The 19,955-nt window shown below is 37.0% G+C and overlaps 1 protein-coding gene across 1 annotated transcript in view; it reads left to right on the top strand.

Annotated features, from left to right (window-relative positions):
- Positions 1 to 19,955, top strand: part of ARHGEF7 (Rho guanine nucleotide exchange factor 7) — a 277,670-nt gene that overhangs the window by 157,315 nt on the left and 100,400 nt on the right. Inside the window, exons 4-5 of the mRNA XM_007942392.2 lie at positions 536 to 666; positions 15,340 to 15,541. Of these exons, the coding sequence (XP_007940583.2) occupies positions 536 to 666; positions 15,340 to 15,541 (333 nt within the window). The remainder of the gene's footprint in view (positions 1 to 535; positions 667 to 15,339; positions 15,542 to 19,955) is intronic.

The raw sequence follows: 19,955 nt of genomic DNA, 5'->3' as shown, positions 1-19,955 counted from the left end.
ACTGAAAAATATAAAAATATTCTTTTGGTTTTAAATGAGGACCTTTTCTTGTTGCAAAACAGCAATTCTTGTTTATTGCATGGAAGGTAATCTTGGAAAACTAGGTGTATGTTGATGGTACTTAGGGAATGACTACTTTGTTATTCTCTGCTAAGTAATTGAATTTGAGTGGCTCATTTTTTCCAGGTGAAGGAAGCTATTAAAAACAATTATAAAACATTTCCCAAGTAAGATACTTTGTGAATATATTAAGTGATTAAACCTTTTGAAAAATTATACTAGAAAAGAACTAATAAGTAGTTATCCCCAGATAATTTCTGGAAAGGTAATTGGGGAATGAATGAAAGTCATTTATACAGTGGACAAAGAATTTATTCTTTGTTTACTGCGTAAATGGCTTGCTTTGTTGGAATCTTTGGTGTGTCCCTCTATGGCTGCCCTCTTTTTAAAATCTAGAGTGTAGTGAGGGTGCATGGTATCAGGCATATTCAGCTCTTTCTTTTTTTTTTCTTTCCTACGTACACGACCTTTTCAGACATTGGACTAGGAAGTGATTCTGTATGTGCTCGGCCCTCATCTCATCGAATAAAGTCTTTTGATTCCCTCGGATCTCAGTCTTTACATAGTCGGACTTCAAAATTGTTCCAGGGCCAGTATCGAAGTTTGGTAAGTTTCATATATTCTGTTACTTAAGTTAAATATGTTTTGAGGGTTATGAGTGTTGCGTATTTTTATATGCCTATATTAACATAGTGTTAAACAGCTAAAAGATAGTTTTAGATTTTTGCTTCCGTTACTCCTTTAATCTGTTTTGGCATTTGCTTATTACCAGATTATGAGATACTATGCTTTATGAATGCTTTCTGAGAAACTTTTTTTTCTTAAGGAGAGCTTTATATTAAGATTCATAAATCTATCTAGAGAGATTTATGCTATAAAATATTTCCATGGATACTTGCTTAATATTTTCTTAATTATTTATTATACACGAATGTATAGGAATAGGAGAGTACTAAATATATTTGTAAAATACTTAGAAGTATAAAGATAAAGAATCTAAAGGTGTTTTTTTTCCATCATAAAAACATTACTAGAATACTTTACCAAGTCAGGCTATATTTTTAAAAGGAATGAATCCTTTACAATGTCTTGTAGTGAGGTGGGGGAAGAAACTGAAATTAACAGTCATCTTAAAAATGAAGAAAAATCCATTTATGAGTCCTCAGAGTCAGGCTGGGAATGATGAACATACAGGTAGAGGTAGTTCCCAACTGATGATAGGATTCTGTTCTGCTGACTCCACGGTAAGTTGGTTCTGACCTAAGTCAAACACCTCATTTTTTAAAAAAATTTTCATTATGAATTGCCTTTTCTTATCATTGTCTTTATAAATGTCATCTTTATTTGTCTTTTGTGAATTGGAAACAATTACATATAAATTTACAGATAATGATAACATCAGCATATCATACTCTGCAACATTGTATGTAGTACATAAATGATAAGATACATTAAAAAAAAAAAAAACTCCAAAAATGGATGGTTATAAGTACAGTTCATTGTAACTTGAATGTGTTGTAAGTTGGGAACTGAGAAATTAGGGAAAGAATAAGTAGGGCACTGAATGGAGAAAGTATGGAAAGAGGCCATCCCAGTAGCTGACATGGACTGAGACAACTCCAATTTGCCATTGCAAAAACACTTGTCTACTTTTTAGCTAACGGATGATTGGTACTTACTTTGATTAGGTGCTAATGACATGACTTCTCTTTAATGCAACATCGTAGTAAATTACTTTATCTCAAAAAGCATAAAATGTTCTTACAACATTTTATATGTAACTTCTGTAAGAAATTAAAGATAATCTGATTTTTCATGAGTTTTAGGGGTCGGTGATTTTCTTTATGCTTTAACACAGCAGGGAATAAGAAGCTAATCGTGTGATTCTAAGGAAATAAAAGTTACTTTGGCTAGAGTTGTATTTTGTAGAAGGAAATAAATCTGAGTTTTGTACCTAAGCAATGTTAACACTGGAAGATGCAGAAAGAATATAATTTTTGCTTGTTCCTAAACTTTTTGAACTTAAGCCAGTTTTCATTGTTATTTATCTGTGATTGTTTTTCTTCTTAGAGAAGGACCATTATTCTGTTAACAATTTTGTGTACTATATAAGATGTATTGAGTAGTTTTGCTCTGTGCTAGGCAGTGTTGTGTCAGAGCTCACCCCTTAAAATTTTCATCCTTTCCTTTTTTTTTTTTCCTTTGTTTTCTTTGTTTGAGAGTAAAGAAAAACTGGATTACAAATGCATAATTTTAAGAAAAATAAAGCTAAATGTGCATATTTCATCGATTCTTAGATCTTTTTATTTTTAAACATTTAACTTTAATCTGAAAGTAGCATGTGTCTTACAAATATTTGATGGTAAAAACCAAAAACCAAACTTACTGCCATCAAGTTGGCTCCTACTCATAGGGTTTCCAAGGCGGTATCTCTATGGAATTAGATTGTCCAATCTTCCTTCCAACGAGTGGTGCAGTGGCTAAAGCATTTGACTGCTAACCAAAAGGTCAGCTGCTCCACAAGAGAAAGAAGAGGCAGTCTGCTTCTGTACAGCCTTGGAAACCCTGTGGGACAATTTTGCTCTGTCTTGCTATGAGTTAGAATCAACTCAACGGCAATGAGTTTGGTTTTATATTTGATGAAACTCTATGAGGAAACTGAAGCTCAAAAACATAGGATAGTTTACACAAGATCACAGGGCTGGGAAATAATAACCTTTTAAGTAGAGATTGGGTTTTTCACTCCTTGAAAAGCTTTCATTCTTCAAAAAATGAAATTTTAGGTGTTTTTAGGGAATGGAGGAGAGGATAGGAGTTTGTGTGATGGCAACATGTTTTAGGTTAAAAGGTTAATTTTAGAATATCGGATAACATAAAATGCTTGATTAAGTTATATATGTAAGATATTACTATATTCTACTTTTTATTAATTAGAAGGATGCCGTTAAGAATGGGTTTAAGGTAACTGTCTCAAAGGAGGTATAATGTATGTGCCCTGGATTAGGTCAGTTTTTCACTTGGATTGTGGCATAGAGAAGAACAGTTCAATCCTCTCACATTGTTAGCTTTTGTTCAAGTATAATATACATGTACACTTAACACATGTATGTTTTTCTATAAGTTGGTAAACATTTTTACAAATTGAACTTCCCCATGTAACCAGCATCCAGATCCACAAACAGAACATAACTAGCATCCTTGGAAGCCTTTGTTGCATTTACCTTTCCCAAGGGTATCTGCTTCTCTGATTTCTAAAATAAAGATTAGTTTCACTTGTTCTTGTATTATATCAGAAAAGAATTCTACAATATACTTTTCTTCTTATGACTGACTGCTTTGCTCAGCTCATTTGTTTGAGACTATCCTGGAGTGTCTGTTGGGCCTAGATAGATGGCAAATTACAGTTTCAGGAGAGCTTTTTTAAAAAGGATAGGGGGTAAAAAACTTAGTGAAAAATCATAATTAAATGTACCTTCTTTGTCTTCCAGTGATAGTAGTGACAGTGAAATGGAGCCCTCTTTACTCAGCCTTGTTTTCACAGAGTGTGTAGTTGAAATTCTTTCTTAATAACCTTTTTCCAGCCTCTTTTTTTAGTCTAACCTTTTGATGGAGCACTCCTTGGCATTTGTTTTCTTAGCCATCTAATTTTAGAATGGTATCTTAAAAAGACATATATATGTATGTCATGTATGTATTTTTTTAAGTGTATATATATATATATATATATATATTCAGTATAATGATTGCTGAACAAATGAAATATGTTGAATTGGAAATTTTCAAACAGCTCTGAAATGGTTACCTATCCTCTGTACCTTCCTCCTACCTCCCTTCTCTTTTAAATATTAAACATTTTACTACCCTTTCTGGAATATTTAATTTATGAAATATAGGAGTCAGTAGTGATATTTCCTAGTAGCATAGTGCCTAAGGCATTAGACTGCTAACCAGAAGGCTGGCGGTTCAAACCCACCAGCCACTCCTCAGAAGGAAGGTGGGGCAGTCTACTTGCGTAGTGATACTGCCTCAGAAACCCAAGGAGGGGTCGCTATGAGTTGGGGCCAACTCAGTGGCACATAACAACATCAACAACATGCCTTGAGTTTAGAGAATTATAAGTTAGAATGCAATTTATGTTGTATTTTTTCTAAGAAGATGACATCAGCACCTCTACTTGAATTCAGGCCAGTGTTGTACATATGGGAGGTTGCCTTAACACTCTCTTGCTGAGGATTCAGCTCTACAGTTGCTGGAAGCAGGGTTATCCCTGTGGGCAGTTTGACTTTCTGAGGAGTCTGCTTTGTGTGTGTGTTTGTCACATGTTGGAATTTATCACCAGGATTGAGTGTATGCATGTTTTATACAAAGCAACTTTTCCCAGGTAACTTTGGCTCAGTTACCGAGGGTGGTGGGTGGGTGGGGGGAGGTAACGAAAATCATAGTAGACAGCTGATGAATGCTGATAATACTTTGTAAAAAGAAAAAATCTTGATATAGCTTAGTAAACCTGGATAATGTTTTGACTAACATTAGTAAGGAAGGTGCAATGTTTTTCTAGATGGGAGCATCACTTTTAATGATGAACTTTATCCTAACACTTGTATTCCAAAGGTACTAGTAAGGATTACATTTGAGGTAATAATTGTTAGCTAAAGCTTTAATTTCCAAACATTGAAGAGTTATTTTATTATTAAATATTTTATTTTATGTTTATTAAGTTATAAATAAATTTTTATAATTTTTAATTTAAAACATATTTAAATAATAGATAAATCAGTGTTTATTAAATATTTTAGGAATAATAATAGCAGCCACTCTTTATTGAGAATGTACTGTAGCCTCATCATTGTCATTGAGTCAATTCCAACTCATAATGATCCTATAGGACAGAGTAGAACGGCCTCAGGGTTTCAAGGCTGTAAATCTTTACAGAAGCAAACTGCCTCATCTTTCTCCCATGAAACAGCTGGTGGGTTCAAACTGCCAACCCTTGGGTTAGCAGCTGAGTGCTTTAACCACGGTGCTTACCAGAGTTCCTTAAAATTATAGTGTTGTGTTGTTATTATGTGCCATCTAGTCAGATCCAACTCATAGCGACCCCTCCTTGGGTTTCCAAGGCAGTATCACTACGGAACTAGATTGCCCAACCTTCCTTCCGAGGAGTGGCTGGTGGGTTTGAACCGCCAGCCTTCTGGTGAGCAGTCAAGTACCTTAGGCACTATGCTACCAGAGCTCCCAAAATTATAGTAGAGTTCAGAAATCCTGATAGGAGAATGAGGAATAGCAAACGCAACAGCTTCCTGCACGTAACGTGTATCTCATGTTTCTCATATACAAAGTGATTGTGCCTCCAAGTGTATAATGGTATGGGCACAGATATAACCTATAATACATATATTTTGATAGTCATAAAAAACAACCTGGGAGCTCTTAGTAATGTAGTGTCTAAGGCACTTGACTGCTAACCAGAAGGCTGGCTGTTTGAACCCACCAGCCACTCCTCAGAAGGAAGGTTGGGCAATCTACTTCCATAGTGGTACCTCCTTAGAAACCCAAGAAGGGGTCGTTATGAGTAGGGTCCAACTCGACGGCATGTAACAACAACAAAAAATGAAAAACAACCTATGTTTCTGGCTTAATGTATGTACCACACTGTACTTTCTATCTAAAAAGTGTATGGTGTAAAAGCATATACTTTGACTCAGAGACAGTGGCATTCAGTCTTGTATTGAGTCTCTTTGAGTGTTATGGTGTTATCTCTCTATTTAATTTTCTCTCAAAAATACTACCGTGAAGTATATCATGATTCTGAAACATAGCAAAACCAGAAGCAAGAAGCAAAGGAGAAGTATCAATTTGGAATTGAAACAAAAGGTTATTAACAACACAAAAGTGGAAAAATAAGTGAATGCTATTGCTTGGATTTAGGAATGTCATACTAGGCAATATTGATGAGCCTCAAAAACAAGAAAAAATTCTCTGTAAAGGATGGGCTCCACTGAATGCTATAAGGCTAACAGAAATGTGAGAGAGACCTATATCATGTATGGAGAAACTGCTAATGACATGGATTGATGACCAACCACAAAAACAAATTCCTCTCAGCACATGTCAACTGTCACGTGACAGTCACTGCTAAGGCAAGAAGTTTGTTTAAGATGCATAAGGAAAAGGAGGATCAGACTATGATACAATGTTTGTATGTACAATATCCAAATCACATAACTTCCTGTTTTACAGAGCAACTTAGCAATGTACTTTAGTAGACTGTAGTTTCAGTTCTAGTTTAGTTTTCAGAGCTTTTGCAGTGGTATTCTCATCCATTTTATTCACCTAGTGCTGCTGCTCACTGAAAGGCACTTCCCTCACCTGGGTGGTGCCAGTTGGTAGGTAAGGGTGGAAGATGTTGAACCCACAGACTGGAGAGCATTTCTTCTGGTCTGCTTTTTCAGGTTTCTTGCTAATTCTCTGTTGGTGCTGCCAGGGGCTGCTTTTTCCCAGTGGTGGCAGTGGTGGGGTATGTGTGAAGAAATACTGGGCCTGGTTTGCTCTCTGCTGCTTGGTAGGGGGCTGGGAGTTGCTGCACTTGGGTTTTTCTCTCAGGTTTGAAAGGGGGCTGGGAGATGTTGGGCCTTAATCTTCTGCTACTGAGTGGTAGGCTGGGTGATGCCAGTGCAGACAGACTGGGCCTGAGTGCAGTCACCTCATAGAGAGTAGAGGATCTCCTTTACCTGATCTTCACTAATGCCACTCGTGTGGGTGGAGCTTGCTTGTCTGCTGTTGCTGACATAGGTGGAACTTTTGTCATGCATTCTATGTTGACACTGAATTGCAGGTAGAGTTGACTTACCTGCTGTCCTTGGTCAGAGGACCAAGAATGAGAATCTTTGTTTGATTTTTGCTGTTCCTGCTGATGCTGATGGAAAGACCTCCCTGTTGCCTCTGGGTATGGAGCAGGGTGTGGGATTCCCCCTAGGTCTCTGCTGGGCTGTCCCTTCCTGCTTCTTTGACCAAACAAACAAAAAAATCAAACTCACTGCCGTCAAGTCGATTGGACTCATAGTGAGCCCTCCTTGGGTTTCCGAGGTGGTATCCTATGGAAGTAGATAGCCCAGTCTTTCTTCTGAGCAGTGGCTGGTGGGTTTGAACTGCCAGCCCTCTGGTTAGCAGTCAGATGCCTTAGGCACTACGCCATTAGAGCTCCTCAGGAGCAGACTTTTTTTTTTTTCTTTTCTTTTGATGTACATCTGTTGTTAGTTCCTGGTTGCAGGCCTCTTCAGTACCCAGTTTGGCATACATGGAGGTTTTTTTTTTTTTTTAAAGAAAAAAATCTCTAACCAAGCCACTTTCTTCTTTCCACTTTTCGGAGCCTTTGTATGGTTGTTTGATGAATTAAGTCAAGGATTTTTACTTGTATTTTGAAGAAATATAGTTAAAAAGACAATAAAGGGGAAAAGGGGAAGAAAAGATACTAAAGAACATTCAATTAACCAAAAGTAGACAAGATAGAGTGAAAAACATAAGGGACAAAAAGGGAGCAAATAGCAAAGAGCAGACTTAGAGCCAATCATATCAATAAGCACATTAAATTTAAATATACTAAACACTCCAATTAAAAGCAGGGATTGAACAAAAAACAAGAGCCAAGTATAAGTTTTCTACAAGAGTCACTTTACATAAAGGTTAAAAAAAGCACTAAAAAAGATACACTATGCAAAGGGTAAGCAAAATAAGAAGTATGGTAATAATTTTATTGAATAAAGTAGATTTTAAGAAACAGAGTATTGATAAAGAACATTTATTAGTAATAAAAGACCAACAAAAAGTAAATTATTAAGAAACAACAAAATGAAAAAAAGTGATAAAAAAGTTCATCAGGAAGACAAAATATAAAGCTTCATAATACATGAATCAAACTTCCAGTCCCAGATAAGATGGCAAAGACTCATTTTATCATGTTGTTGTTGTTGTTATGTGCCATCAAGTCGGACCCAACTCATAGCGACCCCTCCTTGGGTTTCCGAGGCAGTTATCACTACGGAAGTAGATTGTCCCATCTTTCTTCCGAGGAGTGGCTGGTGGGTTTAAACCACTAGCCTTCTGGTTAGCAGTCAAGTGCCTTAGGCACTATGCTACCAGAGCTCCCCATTTTATCCTGTAGTTTCTTCAAAATACAAGTAAAAATCCTTGACTTAATTCATCAAACAACCATACAAAGGCTCCGAAAAGTGGAAAGAAGAAAGTGGCTTGGTTAGAGATTTCCCTGACTAGTGGACCTCATGTGCATTTTAGAAATAGGAAGGAAACTTGTATTGCATAGATTTCAGTGCCTGGGAAGGCAGAGGGGCATAGTCTCTGTGAGTCACTTGGGTGCCAGGTGGAGCAGAGGGGGGCTGAAATGAGGGTGATGGGGACAGAATGCAGCTTGACAGGTCCTGGGTGTCCACAGGGAGCTGAGGCTGGATTAGTGGCAGCTGGTGTCCTGAAGGTTGGCTACCCTTGAGGCCAGGGAAGAAGTAGGACCCCAGGGTCTGGCCCCAGCTCCCAGCTGTGAGAGACAGCAGAGATGGGCCAAGCCATGATCAGAAGGAGCTGTGAGACAGGGCAGATGGGTCCCTGAGGTCCACAGGACCTCACACTAACTGACTGGCACCTCTGCAGCCCTTTACACTTCTTTGATGCCCCTCCTGCACAGGTACAGGTGAACCTGGGGTAGCCCACCTCAGAGGGAGTGAGATCAGTGGTGAATAGCCAGTGGCAGCTATGGTTGAAGGTCAGAGGCAGAGGCCAGACCTGGCTGTCACAGCCTCATAATGCTCTGGATTGTCAATTCTTATGGGGACATCAAGGTGTGTGGGGTAGGGCTGCCTAGCAAGAGCCTCTGGATAGGATTGATCGGGAGACCCAGCAAAGTAGCATGCACACCCCCTGAGGCACCCAAGTTTTTGCCCAGGAACAAGGAGCTCCTTCCCCCTGACAAAACTACCAAGGGTGGGCAGAAGACATGAATAGACACTTCACCAAGGAGGATATTGAAGTGGCCAACAAACATGAAAGAATGTTCACGATCATTAGCCATTAGAGAGGTTCAAATCAAAACAACAATGAGATACCATCTTGTTCTAGCACTAGTAGCAAAGTTCAACAAGACAGGAAATAATAAAAGCTGGCAAGGATGCAGCGAGATTGGTACTCTCATACACTGCTGGTGGGGCTGTCAAATGGCACAAGCACTGTGGAAAGCAGTATGGTGATTTCCTAAAAAGTTGGAATTAGAAATACCATTTGACCCAGCCATTCCATTACTAGGTATATATCCTAAAGAAGTGACAGCCATGGCAAGAATAGACATATGTACACCCATGTTCATCGCAGCACTATTTACAATAGCCAGAAGATGGAAGCAACCTAGGTGTCCATCAACTGAGGAATGGATAACCAAACTTTGGTACATACAAACAGTGGAATACTATGCAACCCTAAAGAATAACCTAGAATCTGCAAAACACCGCATAACTTGGATGAACTTGGAGGACGTTATGCTGAGTGAAATAAGTTGATCACATAAGGACAAATATTGTATTAGTCTATTATTGTAAAAAATCAAGGAAAGATTTATCTGTGGAAGGAAATTTTCTTTGTTGGCTACCAGGGGAGGGAACACTGTTAGATAGATAGAGATAAGTATTGATTTGGGTGAAGAGAAGGGCAGTGTTCCAATTGTGAGTGATGCAACATGGTGGCATTGAGGAAGAGGAAGACATAGAGAGGTACATGGGAGGTACAGACAATAAAGATGAACCCTTTTGCACATACAGTACTGCATTGTCAGTGAAGAGAAACATGGGTATACGAGTGGACAGATGGGTGGACAAGCTGAACTGTTAGGTATGTCTGTGAAGTGGGGAGTGTACCCAAGACCATGTATAGGGTTGGCAGACAATGGTCTTATAAGTGTATTTGTATGATCTTAATTCCCAGGTGTATAGTAGAGCTGACAAGGGAGAAGGTTGTAGTCACTTCTTGATCACAGCCAGCTACCCAGAGAGACCAAGTAGTTGAAACTGTAGGCTTGGGACTATTAGTCACAGGGGATATCAAGCTCAATTGGCATAACATAGTAACAAAACATTGTTCCACCTCCTACTTTGGCGAGTAGCGACTGGGATCTTAAAAGCCTACAAGCAGCCATCTAGATGCAACGATGGATCTCTCCTCGTCCGGCACAAAGAAGAATGAAGAAAATCAAAGATTCATGGAAAGAATTAGACCTAGCGACTGGTACACCATTCAGTCCACAGCCTATATGACTATGAGACCAGAAGAACTAGATGGTGCCTGGCTACCAATATCAACCACTCAGAGGGGGATGTAGGTGGGAGACCCTGGATAGAGAGGGAGAACAATGTGGAACAAAACTCAAAAGCATTTGGGAAAAAAAAGCGGATGGGGGGACCAGGTTTGCTGGTCTGATAGAGTCTGGTGGAACCACTGAGACTATGGCCCCTAGCTGCCCTGCAGGTCTAGAATTGAACCCACACCTGCGGCTTCCAGCCAAGCAAAAGACAGGCATATGAATTGAACATTTACCTGAGGTAAATACACTCCTTAGGGAGAACAGTCATGGGAGAAAGAAGGGCTGTTTATGCACAGAGAGACAGCTCGGGGGCAGGAGTGCATGGAGGGATGGACACAGGGAAGAAGTGACTGTTGGGAGGAAGTAGGAGGGGAGCTGTTGCATTGGGGTAATTGTGGTCAGTGTCATGAGACAGTGTGTGTGAACTGCTGTATGGAAAGTGAATTTGCTCTGTAAATTTTCACCCAAATCACACACCCAAAAAAAAAATCACCAAGGGTGTTTACAGTACAGGTGAGGAGGGTAAGGTGATGTGATCATCTTCCACTTTTGTGTAACACCGATTTTTGCAAAATGACCTGGTCTTTGGAACCTGTGTCAGTAAGTGAGGCATAGGCATACTATTTTATCACTTTACCCTTAAAACAGTATAATTCCATTTGTCCCCTTTATCCTTTGTATCATTTATGTTACATATTTTACTTTTACTTAAGTTGTAAACACCACAATGCAATGTTACTTTTCCTTGAAGCAGTCTAACAGTTTGTCTTTAATGTCTTTATTTTTTCTGTGTTCATTTTTAAAAAATTTACATACAGTAAAATTTACTCTTGAGAGTTGATTGCCAGTCTCATTGTGGGGAATAACTATATCCAGCTGCCCAGCCACTCAAAACCAGGCTCAGCCAAGTTGACACACAACTTTAACTACCACAGAACCTCCATTCAGTCTTCTTCCCTTATCCCTAAACATTTCCTTCTCTCTTGGACCCTGCCTCACAAATTCTGCTCTGCCTCAAACTCTGACATAATGCCTCCTCAGTTGAGTGGCATCTTTGTTGTCTGCTTGGGCTCTCCTTCCATGCAATTCTGATTGGAATTTGTCCCAAGTCAGAAAATTGGCATATCTGCTGTTTCCTTTCTTTCAGGAAAATAGTCCTTTCCTGCTTGTTGTACATTGTCTGAAAATCATTTCCTCATAAATATTGTCTAGTTCCCGTAATTGTTTATAATGGACAGGTAAATCCAGTATTTGTTGTTGTTAGTAGCCATACAGTTGATTCCAGTTAGTTATTTCAGTATTGCTATAATTGAAATTTCTCTATTGACTTAGAATTGCTATTGAAAAGTTAGATGTCCTTCTCATTCTTGGTTATTTATATATAACCATTTTTTCTTTTTTTTTCCTGTGTGGAAACTTGGAAGATCTTTTCTGTATCCTTGTTGTTGGTTTTATATACTGCTGTCGAGTTGTATCTGATTCATAGTGATCCCTCCTTGGGTTTTTGAGGTAGTATCACTACAGAAGTAGATTGCCCAGTCTTCCTTCCAAGGAGTGGTTGATGGGTTTTAACCGCCAGCCTTCAGGTTAGCAGTCAGATGCCTTAGGCACTACGCCACCTGAAATTTTGTGACGATAATGCCTTGATAAAGGTCTGGTATTACCCATTATGATCTTTTTCTGTCTGCAGAAAAGACGTGATTTTCTTTCCTGGAAAATAAATGATTCCTTAATTTCCCTGTATTTTCTGTAATTCTTCTCATTTGAATGACAGGCTTCATTGACTGGCTATTAATTTCTTACTATTTTTATTTACTATTGGTGTTTTTTAAGAGATTTTCTCTGTGTTCAGCTTCCAGTCCTTCTTGATTACCTGTCTATTCGTTCATTCATTTACTTGCTTATGTGCTTATTTAACTGACTTAACTTACTTTACTATCATGTTTTTATTTCCTTCAGCTTATTTTTTGTTTTCATTGTGCATGTGTGTTAATAGCATATTTATTTTGTTTCTTAGTTGTAGAATTCACTTTTTGTTTTTTTCCACATTTTTTTTTTCAGCTTTCTTTTTAATCCATTTTGTTTTGCTCTGTACTACTTGAAGATGGTTTTCTTAGATTCTTGGTGATCCTTGTAGAGTCTAAGGTATGTGTGAGGGATAGTCTGGACTATTTCTTTAGAGAATCCCTTAGAACTTGTAGGAATCTCTGGTGACATAGTGCCTAAGGCATTTGACCACTAACCAGCAGGCTGGCAGTTCAAACCCACCAGCCACTCCTCGGAAAGAAGGTTGGGCGATCTACTTCTGTAGTGATGCTGCCTCGTAGACCCAAGGAGAGGGATCGCTGTGAATCAGATACAACTTGACGGCAGTGCGTTTGGTTTTGGTTTAGAACTTGTAATTTTTTCCTCTTTGGCTGGCAGATAGAAAACAAAGAAGAAAACGTCATAAGGAAATTTTAAAAACTAGTAATTGCAATAGACATAAACAGATTGAACTCTTTCATTAAAAGAGACTTCTATTGGGTTAAAAAAACAAACATAATTTAAAACTATACAAAAGATGCAGAGAAGAACTGAAAATAAAAGGTTGGGTTAAAATATTAGCTAAATTATAATTAGATGTAATTTGATGCCATATTAAAAAAAAAAAAGATAAACGATTTCTAACACCAGGAAGTTAAGGCAGGTGGGAGGAGAATGATGTAGAATATCAACATTCAGAATATAAATGTTCTGTAAGTCTTTCTGCCTCAACTGTGCCTATATTCTAATTCAGAGACTACAGTTTTAGTTTTGTGCTGGAGTAGAACAAGAAAAGTAGATTGGAAATGTGAAATGGGAAAGAGTGTCATCCCTGATTTCATATTTAAATTGATAATCCTTGTACAGAAACTTAATTATGAGTACAAAATCTGTACAGAAAGAAAGAATTTCTATTTTTGAACCATGAAACATTTTAACTTTGAGTTGGCTTTTAAAATGCAGCTTTAGTTTGATTAAAAGTCTTGAGTAGATCCGAAAATATGCTTAATCTCTAAAAGAAATGCAAATTAAAATTAGATCAGTTTGACAAAAGTAAGAAAAATACTCAGTGTTGGTAAATGTTTGATGAAATAGGAACTTTTAGATAATGTTGATGGGAGTATAACTGATGTAACTTTGTAGAACCTTTCTGGAAAATGCACTAGTAAAAGAGCAGAGTTGACAAACCCAACCTTTATTGCCACTGTGTGGTAAGGATTAGCATGAATTCAGTTCCTATCTTGAAGTAGATTAGTCCTCATTCCCACATCTCTTTGCTATTCACTAACCTCCCAAGTGGCATACTTTCTCTAGCCTCCAGCCACCTAGAGCTGGATTGGAGCTCACAAGTTAAAAGGACTGTGTCCTTTAGATCAGCCCCCTGTGCATCCCTTTTTGTAATTACCTATCCCACCCCAAGCTGAGTAGAGGGTACAAGTTAGAAGGACTCTGTTCTTCAGATAGACTGTCCAGACAGCCTTCCTCTGACCTAGCCATCCCGAGCTGAGTCAGGACAAGTTAGAGGGACTGTGTCCTTTACACTATTAAATAGGCATAGATCAGCCCCTATTGCTGCTCATTGCTCAGTGGGTTTGTTAATTCACTGGAACAGCTCACAGAATCTACAGTCTCTATACTTATAGTTACCCATTTGTTATAATCAGAAAGAATACAAGTGAAGAGATACATGGGACCAGGTCTGGGAGGGGTCCAGGTGTAAGACTTCTACTGTCTCTGGGGACAGCCACCCTTTCTAGTACATGGATAATTTAGCCAATCCAGGAAGTCTTGGGAACGTCTGTGTTCAAAACCCTTTCTTGTCTTCCTTGTGTGGTCATGGTTGGGGCCTCATTGTGTGGTCACAGTTGTTTGGTCATTGATGAATATGCATTGTTGATTACATCATGCCATTCTTTCTTCCTGAAGTTAGCTGACTAGGTGGGGTATCTGTAGCCCCCACTCCTTTGTACACATTATAAGTTTCTGTCTGGAGGTTTTACATAATAAAGGCACCTCAATTACTCAGGAAAACATCAAGGATTGTCTCTCCAGAACGAAGAATAAAAGGCTAAATTATATTGTTGTTATGTGCCAACTCATAGCGTCCCCTCCTTGGGTTTCTGAGGCGGTATCACTATGGAAGTAGATTGCCCAGCCTTCCTTCTGAGGAGTGGCTGGTGGGTTTGAACCACCAGCCTTCTGGTTAGCAGTCAAGTGCCTTAGGCACTATGCTACCAGAGTATATAAGGCAATTCCTTATTACAGTGAAAGCAATTTAGAAATGTGCTTTAAAATGTATCATACATCTCTGCTGAACAGAATTTAACCTATAGACTTAATTACAGGCATGTTTAAAGATAGATGCATAATTACTTTTAATACATGCAGCATTGTTTTGTAATAAAAAAAAATACTGGAAATAACCTAAAAATTCATTAATGAAGATCTGGCTAAATAATGTATGGCACCGTCATACAATGTAATATTATGTTATTTAAGACTGAAGTAATTTTATCAGTACTGATAGAAAAATGATCATAATATAGCTGAAAAAGTAAATTGTAGAGAAGCATGTATAATAACATTTCCATATAAAATATAACTTTCATACACACACAAACACACACACACATATGTATTTGTTTATGTAGGCATAAATTTGGCCAGAAATGAGACCTATCAGGCCTTTAAAGGGTTTCCTTTACATAATAGAGTCAGAGTGGTGGTAAAGTTCTGCTGGGGAGATGGGAAACTTAAACTTGTTTAAACATTTCTCTGCTGTTTGAATTTTTTTCCCAATTAGGTTACATTTATAATATTAAAATATAATCTGATTATTTTACAGTGAACTAGACTATACTTAATGAAATTTCCCCCCCCCCCCCTTTTCTTTTTAGGACATGACTGATAATAGCAACAGTCAACTGGTTGTAAGAGCAAAGTTTAATTTCCAGCAGACAAATGAAGATGAACTTTCTTTTACAAAAGGAGATATCATCCATGTCACTAGAGTGGAAGAAGGGGGCTGGTGGGAGGGTACTCACAATGGCAAAACTGGCTGGTTCCCTAGCAACTATGTTCGAGAAATCAAATCAAGTGGTAAGTGTTCAGATTTGGCATGTTTATAGAACTCTGCTTTTGATTAGATAGGAAGTAGAAAGAAAGAAATGTACTTAATATAGTAATTGTACTTTCCAGGTGAACTTGTATAGGTGGCACTTGTTTTAGGATTTAATATTTTTCCTATTCTATTTTGTTAAATGGAATTGATTTTTATCTTAACTCTACATTAGAAATGCAGGACAAGGGACTTCATAATTATAAACTAGCATTCTGTTCAGTTTAAATGCAATTCTCAAATGTTGCTCTAACTTAGATATTAATTTTCTAGATGTAAAGAGAACTGTCTCAAACATGTTAGTTTTTATTATTGCAATTATATTTTTATGGTAAGATAAAATTCAGTATCTTTTTTTAGGGCTAAGTGTCAGGACTTTCAGCTTGAGATTTCCATATAGGCTGCGTTTAGTTTTCGTTTGTATGAGTGATTTTGTTCATTATGTAGAATGAAGTAATTTCTGTTTGTGTGGATTTATTTTGGTACTGATAATATTTTAAAATGCATCATTTCCCTTATTTTTTCCACAATTGTTTAACTTTGATCTATTGAATTTTTGTTTTTTAATTACCATTCAGAGATTTATGATATTTTGAAGAGGAATACTGGTCTTTGGCACCTTTTTTTCAGTGCTATTTTAGCTTCTTCATGGTATGGAATTGCAATAGCTCTTTCTAATACTTTGTGCTTTTGTGATTTATATTACAGGGTTATAACAAAAAATCTGTGATACTAAAGATTGAATCCCCAATAGACATTCTGCGTTTACAGAATGCTCATGCTGTTTTACTTGATATTACACATGGCATAATTTTCTTTCTTAGCAAGTGTGTTATTCTGTCATTAATTCAGTGGATCAACATTAATTTATTGGAAAAATGCTGTGCATAGAGACTCCTAGGTTTTATGAATACAAAAATACAAGTCTTGCCTTCAGGGAGCTTACAATCGATTCATATGTATATGATTAGTTTTTATATTAATTTAGGATATAGTTGCTCTAATGCGATGTAAGAGAAATATGAGATTATACTAACAGTGAAAAAGAGCATGTGCGAAAGGGTGGCAAGAAAGAAGTGATGGTCAGATACGTTAAATGAGTCTGATTTGTATAACTTGATTTGTACATTCTTCCTTTTTTTGAAAAATATATATTTGAACAATACTAATTTTCTAATTCTGTGTGGGGGAAAAAGTGGTTCGAAGTTAATAGCTAATAAATAAGAAAGTATGGAAAGAGCATGGCTTAAAACCATAGCTCTGCTTTGTGACGTGAGTGAGTTTACCTTCTTAGCTTAAGATTTTTCAATCATAAAATGAAGATAATGATACCTGATTTGTAAAGATTTTGTGGGGGTAAAATTAAGGTTTGTAAAGCATATAGTTTGATGTGTGCCGCAAATCAGGAGCTCAGTGTATGATAGTTGCTGCTGTTACCTTTGTCATGGTTAGTAATTGTGTATTACTTTATACAAAGTAAGTAAATAAGTATTCTTTCATTATTAAAATAGTAAAATCACTAACAATAGCCAAGATTTATTAACTGCTTATTATGTTCTTATCTCTATGATTTTTTATTTGTGACCTCAATCAGTCTTCACCACATTTCCAGAAGATAAGAATTGGGATATTAAGCAGATGGGGTACAAATAGATACTATAATTTTTTCTCTCCATCCAAATCCAAGTTTAGAACTAACTGAATCATACTAGAATCAGGCTGATGGACATGAAAATGTTGCCTTTACAGATGTTATGTTATTAAGTGCCGTCAAGTTGATTTGACTCATAGCAACTCTCTATGCAATAGAATAAAACATTGCTTGGTCCTGTGCCATCCTCACAGTAGTTGTTATACTTGAGCCCTTTTTTGCAGCCACTGTGTCAGTCTGTCTCATTGAGGGTCTTCGTCTTTTTCTCTGACCCTCCGCTTTACCAAGCATGATATCCTTCTCCAGGCACTGGTTCCTTCTGACCATATGAACAAAGTAGGTGAGACAAAGTCAAGGAGCATTCCAGCTGTACTTCTTCCAGGACAGATTTGTTCATTCTTCTGGCAGTCCATGGTGTTTTCAGTATTTTTTGCCAATACCACAATTCAGAGGCATCCATTCTTTGGTCTTCCATATTCATTGTCCACCTTTCACATGCATATGAGGCAATGATCCATGGCTTGGATTAGGCACACCTTAGTTAGTCTTCAAAGTTACATCCTTCTATGTCAATGCTTTAAATAGGTCTTTTGCAGCACTTTCCCAGTACGATACAATGTCTGATTTCTTGACTGCTGCTTCCATGGCTGTTGATTGTGTATCCAAGTAAATTGAAGTCTTTGACCACTTCAGTCTTTTCTCCATTTATTGTGATGTTGCTTATTAGTCCATTTGTGAGGCTTTTTGTTTTCTTTATGTTGAGGTATAATCCATACTGAAGACTGTAGTCTTTGATCTTCATCAGTAAGTGCATCAAGTTATACTGACTTTCAGGAAGAAAGGTTGTGTCATCTGCATATCACAGGTTGTTAAAGAGTCTTCCTCTAATCCTCATGCCATGTTGTTCTTCATATGTTCCATCTTCTCAGATTATTTGCTCAGCACACAGAGTGAATAAGTAAGTATGTGATGCACACCCTTCCTTTTTAAACCATGCAGTATTTCCCAACTTTATGGACAGTTGTTGGAAAATACAGGTTTAGTGTGTTGGTCAGTGGAACTTGACAATACTTACCTGGTCATGGTAATTGGAACAGCTGGACAGCCATAGAACTTGCCTGTGCAAGCTGGTCGCTATAAAGCTGAGGCCTGGAAAAGAAGGTGGATTCCAGAATCTAAGTCCACTTCCTTTCTCAAACTCACCAGTCAGATAATCCAGTCTTCTCCTGGGGAAGTGGGCTGAGAGGTGAGAGCATCTCTAGTGGAGCCCTTTCTAAGGGGAAACTTGAAGCCAGGGGAGAAAAATGATATGATTATTATTCACAATATCACAAATAAGGATATTGAGGTCATAATGCTAATAAATAGTACATACCATCAGGAATTATCTAAATGGGAAGACATTTGTTAGATGTCTTTCTTGGAATTACTTGGCATCTATTCTTAAATGCTCTTCTTATTTAGAGGTGAATTTCAGTTTAATTTTGTATTTCCAGAGGTCATCATCAAGGTGCAAATGAATGAACTATCACTTTCTAAAGTATTTTCAAAAAATTTTTAATTTTTACTTTTCAGATGATTTCGCCTTACAGATTTTTTTTTTTAAAAAAAAAAGACATTTTAAATTTTTGTTTTTGTTGGGAATATATATATATATAGCATAACATACAGCAGTTCAACAATTTCTACATGTATAATTCAGTAACACCCTTCACAGATTTTTTTTCTGTTAACCCCATGTGATGAAAATTACACTAAAAAGAGGTTGCTTGGTCTCAGAATTCTCTTCAGGTGACTTCTGGGAGTGATTTTCAAATAGATTTAAATGTCATTAGTATCATTTGTTAGTAGTAGTTTGTTTACAGTATATTCTTGCCTTTTAACAAATTTGTATTAATGTAACAATAATATCTTGCTTTCAGTATCCCATTTATGGAGTAGAATGTGGGGCCTGATGGCTGCCAGTGACAAATACAGCTGTAAGAAGAACCAGCTGGCAAAATGTTTAGAAGTGTTTACTACATAAAGAACTATTTCACTTTTTATTAGCTTAAAATGCACATATTTATGTCTTATTCTGTGTTCCTGAGTATATTTGTGTGTGTCTATTTTAAATGTGTATAATCATTGCATTATCATTAAAGAGCTCTTTGCAAGGGACCATACTGAATCCATCATTTTAGTACCAAACTGAGATCCTAGTAATTTTGCTTTGGGAATTTTCTTTTTATTTTTCCAAATCTAAAGAATACTATACTTGCTCATTTTGATGATTCATCATGCTACATATTCCTTATCTGACAGTTGAAGTATAGGGATAGTCTTTCTTACGAATAACTTCCCATCCCTAGCATTATCAAATTACTTGAATATATTATATTCTAAGGAAATTTTTGCCAACTTAATTTTAAATATAGGCATTTGAGATAAAAAAAAATGAAACAATATTTTTATATTATAACAGTTGAGAACGATACTTTAGGATCACAGTAATATTAAACTATTGTATATTTTTAGTAATTTATGTGGCTTTTTGATTTTAGAGTAAGTGTCCTTTTTTTGAAAAGTATCTTAACATACGCACTTTAATTTATGGCGTAATCAATGCTATATTTTTTGAAAACAAAATTTTGTGAAGTGCCAAACACATAGACTTCTGTAACTGGCAATCATTTTAGTGTCATTTCTGAAAAATCAATACTGACTTCCTTTAAATTGAAAATTTCTCTTATACATTAAAATTT

Source organism: Orycteropus afer, unplaced genomic scaffold, assembly GCF_000298275.1.
Source record: "Orycteropus afer afer isolate SDZICR_OR568_19922 unplaced genomic scaffold, OryAfe1.0 scaffold00089, whole genome shotgun sequence".
Lineage (NCBI taxonomy): Eukaryota > Metazoa > Chordata > Mammalia > Tubulidentata > Orycteropodidae > Orycteropus > Orycteropus afer.
This window is presented reverse-complemented; position numbering and strand designations above follow the sequence as displayed.